The sequence below is a fragment of the Gossypium raimondii genome, chromosome 11, assembly GCF_025698545.1.
Source record: "Gossypium raimondii isolate GPD5lz chromosome 11, ASM2569854v1, whole genome shotgun sequence".
Classification (NCBI taxonomy): Eukaryota; Viridiplantae; Streptophyta; class Magnoliopsida; order Malvales; family Malvaceae; genus Gossypium; species Gossypium raimondii.
Genome location: NC_068575.1, coordinates 59,658,870 through 59,667,568, shown reverse-complemented (window position 1 = coordinate 59,667,568; position 8,699 = coordinate 59,658,870). Strand labels below are relative to the sequence as shown.

Below are 8,699 nucleotides of genomic sequence, written 5' to 3'. Positions count from 1 at the left end.
TTTTGTTCTTAGAATGCGATGCTTTGAACTTCACTGCTGTTTTAGACCTGTCCAAGAATCTAGGCTACTCCATCCATTTAATATAAAGAAATAGAAACGATTTTGAGCAAGCATTAATACCAATGTTAATTTAATCTCAGAGTCCAGTTTCTTTAATAAGAAAATTGATGATACTTTTTCCTCATTTTCTCAATGTAAAATCCATACATCAAGGCTTCAACAATTTAAAATTATTCCCATAAAAAAAGAGAGAGTATAATCACAAATCATTTTAGTCTTATTAATCATTCTCTCAATATTTAATTAATTTTGAAAATATTAATAAATATATTTTTAATAATTTTATTTTTAAAAATAAATTAAATGATAATGTATAATTCATGTGTATGTCACAACAATAAAATTAAAAATATTGATTTTTCCATTAATAACAAAAAATATATATTTAAAATTAAATTGAATGGTGAAATAAATTATTATGAAATAAAATGTTAAAATCATTAGAAACGACAAAAGCTTCTAAATCAAGAAGATTTCATGAACAACCTTACAACAAAACTGACTGTGTTGGAAATTTCAAAGAATTCAGCCTAACATGTGATATGAAAAGTTGAAAACACGTATTTTCGAATCATGTGAGAATATTCCCAAATAAGAGTATCGAAATTATCTGTATTAGACAGGTTTGGAGGAAGGTTTGTTTAAAATTTGAAAAAATTTAGATAAAATTATTGAGTCTGAAAAATGAGTTAGGACAAAAAATTTAAAGTCTCTTTAAAATATGGATCGGGCTCAGGTTAAAAATTCAAGGCCTGAGTTCGATTCTATTTGATTCGTTTTTAAGTTTATAATACTTTATATTATGTTTTTTTTATATATTATATAATTTATAACACATTAAAAAATAAACCTATACTAAATATATAATATTACTCCAATATAAACATTAAAATAATATTAAGATGATTATATGAAAATTTACAATAAATATAAAATTATTAAATATTAAAAATAATATAAATATTTTTAAAATTTTTAAAAATAATATGAATGAACCTAAAATAAGTTTGAGTTAATCTTTTACAGATATAGAAAAAATTTAGACTGAATCGAGCTTAAACAAACATAAAATACATCAATATCATACTTAAATCCAATCCAAACCATGCTCCTGCCTTTGCCCAACCATTACCAACAACATGCACTTTTAATAGATAAATCCTTTTAAAAAATTAGTAAAATTTTATATTGAACTCTGAAATTTATTTCAGATTTGTAATCTATAAATATATGTTTACGTCCTATACACGTGTTGAAACCTATGTTTATCTTTGAAAAGTAAGAAGATGGTCAAATATATTTATTATTTTAAGTATAATTTGGATTGAATTATATTAATCGTATTTGTTGCTTGAATTTTACTCTCTTATTATAATTAACTAAAAAAAAGGGTGAAGTGTATAAATTTTAGGTTTAGCAAAAGGTGTAAGTAATAACAATGGATTTTAACAATGACACTATGAAAGTAGTGATGGTACAATAAAGCTATTAATAGAGCTTCTAGATATTACCCATACAAGTTTCCAAGCATATTGAGTATTAAAACTCTCTTATTTAAAGCATTTTAGTATAGTTTTCGTAGGAGTAATATAATTATATTTTATTTACCTTTTATTTGTTTTTATTATTTTTAGAGTTAATTTAGATTTAATTATTTTTTCCCTTGTAGATTCAAAATAAAACATTAAACAAGAGACGGTAAAAATAAGTCTTTCACTCCATTGGACCATAATGTATAACTTAGTTTCAACTCGTAAAAAAAATTCTAGCTTCTCCCTACTTCAATTTTGAAAAACAAGAAGAAAATTATATCAAAATAACTCCATCCAAATTCTTCATCTAATTTCTTTATAGATTATTTCCTTCTTTTTAATTGATGCAAAATTGTCTTGAATATCTTTTGTGATGTTTTCTCAAAATAAATTAAACTAATTATTTATTCAGTTTAAGCATATTTAATCTGCTTGTATGGTAAGTGGCAATATGTATTAATTTGATATTCTTAATTTATCTAGACTAAACAGATTAGTATTAACTCTAGTTGCACTAATGAACGAGTTAATCTGCGGCTAAAACATAAGAATATAACTAGTGGGGGAAAGAGATTGACTTAGCTAGATGCTTGAAAGGTCTAAGTAATGCCATTAGATCTTAGATTAGTAATTAAATACATTGAATGAGAGATGGTTGATTAATTATTTTAAGTGAAGTTTCTAAGTTCCATTGAGACATTGCCTTAGTTCAATAAAATCTTTATAATTTGCTTAGTTTTATTTTTTTAATAATAATTAGAATTAAGTTTATTGATTTGGATTAGATAAATGTGTAATTATTTGTACTAACCAACTTAGAAATTGGTGTTTGTCTTATCATTATGTTACTTGGATGATACATTAATTGGCACATACAATTTCAGTCATCAACTATCCTGGTGCCAAAAGATTATTGGGAGATTCTCCAAATGCCAATATTTTTGGTAGCTATCTTGTGTGCTATACGTAAGAGTCGACAATGCCAAATATTCGTGAATTGCAGGAAAAGATGATGGTTGTTTCATTGTTGGGAAAGCAATGCATGTCTTTTAAAAGATACTGAAACCTGAGGTATTCTCCTAACCAAAACATCATTATGATGAAGTTGGTGAGTTCTCTAAAATCAAAGTCGAAGTCAATATTGAAGCCGCACATATATGATCCAAAGCTAAAACACAATCCAACTATTGTAGTTCTAATGACTCACAATCTACATCACCACATTCGTAAATATGAATTTCTCAAATATATCTAAAAATGTATGATTTGAATTTTCCTTTATCTATGAGAAGAGGTTGTTATTAAAAGAATCAAGACCTACACTAATTTAGGGTAAACGTTCGATCGAATCGAGTGCAAAAATTTTGAGTTAATCAAGTTGAGAAGTCTTATTTTATCATCTTAACTCGATTTGGAATTTTTTCAAATCGAATTAAGTGAAATAAAATTCGAATCGAGTGAAATTGTTTGAGTTAAATTAAAAAATGAAACATGTCAAATAAAAATTTTGTTACAGTATAACTAATTCAAACATAAATTTAAAACCATATATATTTAAATTTTTTAAGCAAAATAAAAAAATATTTTAGTATAATAAACTTGAATCATTAATTCTTATTTAGTTTCCCAAAATTATTATTCTAGAAATTTTTAATTTTTAACTTTCTTTATATATTTTTAGAATTTTTTATAAATATTTTGAATTTTAAAAATTATTTTTAATTTTTTGTAATTTTTGTTGAGAGAGACCAATTTGTTTATTTTCAAATTTGACAATTACCAAAATGATGTTTATATCAATCATTATTTAAATTATTGAATTGTAAAATTTAATTCGATTCAAACTCGAAACTTGAATTACTTATTTGAATTAACTCGAATAATTCAAATAACTTGAGTAATTTAATTTAATTAACTCAAAATTTTTTATTTTTTAAATAAATTAAATTTTATTCACCTCTATACAATCTCATATAAATTCATGAAGTCCAGTGTAAATGCATTAAATACAAGATTGATGCAGGCCATCATTGTAAGGTTTGTCACTGACTAACATATTTTCCATATTTGCTACCAATTCTAAGATAGGATACGAAGTAGCAACCTTTTCTATGACAAAGACAGTTGTCTTGTCTCATGCCTGCTAATTTACTTCATTTTCATGCCTGACATTTATGTCCTGCTATAGAGCGCAGTCTTTTCTATCAGCAGATATTATAGGGGCACAGCTTCAATACGTGACGGAACATTAGTTATATAAAAGTAAGATTAATGACAGCTGAAAACATAACGGGTTTTCTACTAAATTATTATAAAAAAATAAAAAATAACCAAAATATTATAATTTTTTTATTTATCAAAATATTATAAATTTTTTTCATTTATCAAAATATACCAAAAAAAAAAAAACCTGCAAAAGGTGTCAAAGGATTAAAATGTAACTATCTATAGTTTCAAGGACCTGACATGCAAATTTACCATTTTAAATTTTGAAAGTGAATTGCTGCCCTGAGAGTGTGGGGCGCACTAAAATTGAAATGTGACTAATTGCCTTCTAAGCCCTCCATATTTTAATTAAGTAATAAACTCTAATTAGTTAAGTGATAATTAAGATACTTAGAATTCTAATTAAGTAATAAATCTATTTTAATTTAATAAACTATTCTCATTTAATAAACTCTAATTTAATAAACTCTATTTTGGTAATTTGATAAGAATAGTTTATTAAATTAAAATAGAGTTATTACTTAATTAGAATTCTAAGTATCTTAATTATCACTTAACTAATATTAGATTTAATTAAAAAATTAATAGAAATACCAGGCATGCCTTATTGAAAACCGAAATAATAAAACTGATCACCCATAAATGTAACCCAAATAGAAAAAAATTATAATTATAAACTATTCTCATCAAATTTAGTAAAATTTTTAAATAAACTATTCTCATCAAATTACCAAAATAATACATAAAATGCGAATTAGTTTATACTTTTTTAAATAGCTTTACTTTAGGTAAAATATATTTACTTTAATAATAAAATAAAGGGCTTTTATGAGTAAAAATCATAGATTAAGAGCTTATTTAACTACAAAAATAGGTTGAGGGCTTGTTTATTAAATAAAAAAGTGAGTTAAAGGGGAATAAAAATAAAATAATAAATAAGGAGGGCTTAGAAGGCAATTAGCCACATTTCAATTTTAGTGCGCCCCACACGCACAGCGGCAACAATTCACTTTCAAAATTCAAAATTCAAAATGATAAATTTCATGTCAGGTCCTTGAAACTACAGATAGTTACATTTTAATCCTTTGGCACCATTGGTGCCGCCACAGTTTTTTTTTTTTTGCAGGTTTTTGTTTTTTTTGGTATATTTTGGTAAATAAAAAAATTATAATATTTTGATAAATAAAAAAGTTATAATATTTTGATTATTTTTATTTTTTTATAATAATTTAGTAAAAACCCAAACATAACCTTCTAATTTTATAAATTTAATCCTCATTTAATTTTCATTTTATTAACACTTAAATTTATAATTTTTTATCAAATCACCTTAAAATAAATAAAAAATTAATGTTTTTAATTTTACTGAAATTACATGTACGCGGATTGCCACATGAATAATAGATCATCATTTAATTAATTTTTAAAATTTAAAACTCAAAAGATTATAAAAATATTTTTAAAAATTTTGTAAATTTTAATTAAATGTTAACGTGTATGCCTTTTCAAGAATGATTGGACAAAAATATAAATTTAAGAATTAAAAATAATAAATTAAATAAAATTTAAAAAAGCAAAAACATTGGAAACAAGATCAAAAGATGGTACCGAGAGAAGAAGTGTAATGTTAAGAAAATAAGTGGTAGTAAAGCAGAAACCATTAATATTAACAAATCATGTGGAATGCTACTGTGTGATCAATAATAAATCCACTTAAATAAATCCAGTGGTTACATGTTTAACCTGTTGTGGCGGAAAGTCCAACGGCTATTGTATGTGAAACGAACCTTTAAATTCCGTAACCGCACAATCGCATTCCCGGATTCATTTCGAAAACTCCCCCTTTCAAACAAACCCTATAATACTTACACAGAGAAGAAGAAGAAAGAAGGCTTTGGCACTCAACAAAGCATGCTTAACATTTCTCCTTAGTTTTATTGGAATCCCACTTTCAGGTTTTCTTCTTTACTTTCATTACTATTATATTTTTCATGGGTTTTTTTTAGTTACTTTATCCTTGCAAGTTGCAACTTTTTTTCTGACTCTGTCTCGGCTAACATGGTGAATTTAGATTGCAGAAGAATCATTTTAAAAGGAAAACACTGAGAAATCTGTACGAGTTCATCCAAACAAGGGTTTTTTTTTCTTCTTTCTAATTTCTCTTCCTTTCTGATGTTTATTTTCTTTTTCCCGGGAGAAAGAAAGATTTTCATTTTCTGTTTCTTGATTGTTTTTTTCTTTTTCAGGAGGGTTATATTGCAAAGTTCTTGCAAAGATGAATGATCTAATGACAAAGTCTTTCTTAAGTTATGTGGACCTGAAGAAACAAGCAGAGAAAGACTTGGAATCGGAGCTTGATGTCGAGAAAGGCGTTGGGCGACTCAACCCTACTGATGAAATGAACCTATCTAAGTTCTTCCAAGAAGTGGCATCGATCAAGATAACAATGGAAGAGATTACCAATCTCGTGTTTGATCTTCAAACCCTTAACGAAGACACTAAGTCCACTCACAGCGCTAAAGTTGTTCGAGGGTTAAGAGACAGGATGGAATCCGACACGGTTTCCATTCTCAGAAAAGCAAAGATCGTCAAGGCAAGGCTTGAATCACTCGACAAATCCAATGCAAACAACAGGAGATTATCGGAGGCATATAAAGAAGGGACATATGTTGATCGAACCAGGATATCTGTAACCAATGGCTTAAGGGCTAACCTTAAGCAAATGATGAATGATTTTCAAGCCTTGAGAGAGAAGATTTTATCAGACCATAAAGAAGACCTCAAGAGAAGATACTATACTGTTACCGGAGAGTTCCCGACCGAAGACATGCTCGAAAAGGCGGTTTCCGGCAGCGAAAACGATCGGTTTTCGTTGAAGGAGACAGTCGAAATGGATTTGAAGAACAAGGAAAGGCATGAAGCAGTGATGGACATTCAACGAAGCTTGCAAAGGCTGCATCAAGTGTTCTTGGACATGGCTGTTCTGGTGGAGACACAAGGGGAGAAAATGGATGATATTGAAGAAAACGTGGCCAATGCAGGTAATTTCATCAGTGGTGGAACCAATAACCTTCATTATGCAAATCAAATGAAGAAGAAGAAAGCATGGGTTTATTGGGTTTGGGGTGTTATTGTCATCATACTTGTGGTTTGCGTCATTTCGATGTTAGCCTCTTGAGAAGCACAAGATTAAGCGATGGTTCTTTTTTAATGTTTCATAAAGTGAGTGATATGAACTTTTTGATCCCATTGTCTAACATTAATGGGACATCACAATTGGTTTATTTTGGTGGGTTTCGGCATTTTTAATATTTCATTTGGATTCTGTTTTTTTGTTAAATGCAATTGAAGATTTTATACGATTGTTTGGAAGAGACATCAACTCGTAAAAATATCATTCTAGCCCCTTTTAATTTAGATATTGAGCTAATTGATCCCTCTTAAAGAAAATAGAGCAATTTAATCTCTATCAATTTCGAAAGTGAGTAACTAAGGAATAATTAATTACAATGTTAACATTTTTCGTTGATTGTACATATTTTATTACTATAATAATAAAATTTTCTTTCCATGTTTATATATTGTAAATGTTAAACATAATGTGTAAATATTGTTGCGGGTTAAATTTACTAAATTAAAAAGCGAAGTGACAATATGTAAACGTTGTGGGTTGAATTTGTTAAATCAAATATCAAATCGACGAAATGCGTAAACATTGAAGACTAAATTTATTATAATACTAATAAAAAGTATTTACAATTGTAAAAACATAAACATTGTCATCATTAATTATCTTTCACTCACTTTTGAAATCCGCATTAATTAAATTGTTGTGGTTTTCTAAAAGAGACTAATTTGTTTAAAATTAAAATTGAGAGGGACGAGAGTGGTGTTTTACCTTATTTACACAAAACTAGCTAGAATTTAGAAAGGATCATATATATATATGGTAGGGGTGTTCAAAGGTTAACCAATTAGTGCACTAAAATCAAATTAATATTAATCAATTAATTGAATTTTTAATCTTTTAACCATTAACATTAATCGAATCAAATTTATATGTTTTTTGTTAAAACAAGTATAAAACATATACAAAATAAATTTATAATGTTCATTTGATTGGATTAGTCAAATTAACCGACTAGTAATAACCTATTACATATAATATATAATATTATTTATTAAGTTTGGTTAATTGATTAATTACCGATTTGAATTAAATTAACCATTAACTGAAATTTTTAAAAAAATTTAACAGACCACTACAGAATTAAATCAATTAACCGATCGATTAACCGAATTAAATTAATTTAATCAATCAATTTGATTTTAACTGATGTTTGAACACTCTTAACTAAGGCTGAATGGACGGTTATGAAGCAGATTGGGTAGAAAATGGAAAAGGATTGTGTTATAATTATATTTAAAATGTTATATTTTATATAAATTTTAATATATTTTTTATGTAACATTATATTTTTTAAATTTATATTCTATGTCAATTTATTATTTGTAAAATAGTATGTATATCTGGGAAAATAGAATTTTCATTTTAAAACATTAAAATGGTCGGTTGTCAAATACTAATCGTGTGGGTAGAAAAAGACGTATCTCCGCAAATACCTGATTGATTGCCATGTGTCTTCATCTACACGCTTTTTTCACTCAGTCCAAGTGACAAAAATGTGAAATAATAATTAATCCTTAAATTAATAATTAATAATTAATAATTAATAATTAATAAAAATCACCTTTTAACGGACCTTAATTAAAAGAAATATCAAACAAATAAATTGTATTTGTTTTTTTAATTTATTCTAAAACCAGAAATTAATTTTTTAAAAATATTATATATAAAAAACTTTGGATCCCCTTTAACTG

General features: G+C 26.5%; 1 protein-coding gene across 1 annotated transcript; it reads left to right on the top strand.

Moving 5' to 3' along the window:
* Positions 1-6,075: 6,075 nt before the first annotated feature.
* Positions 6,076-7,055, top strand: LOC105801429 (syntaxin-112). The gene has a single exon (XM_012632730.2). The coding sequence runs from the start codon at positions 6,094-6,096 to the stop codon at positions 6,994-6,996; it is 903 nt and encodes a 300-aa protein (XP_012488184.1). The 5' UTR covers positions 6,076-6,093; the 3' UTR covers positions 6,997-7,055.
* The last annotated feature ends 1,644 nt before the right edge of the window (positions 7,056-8,699 follow it).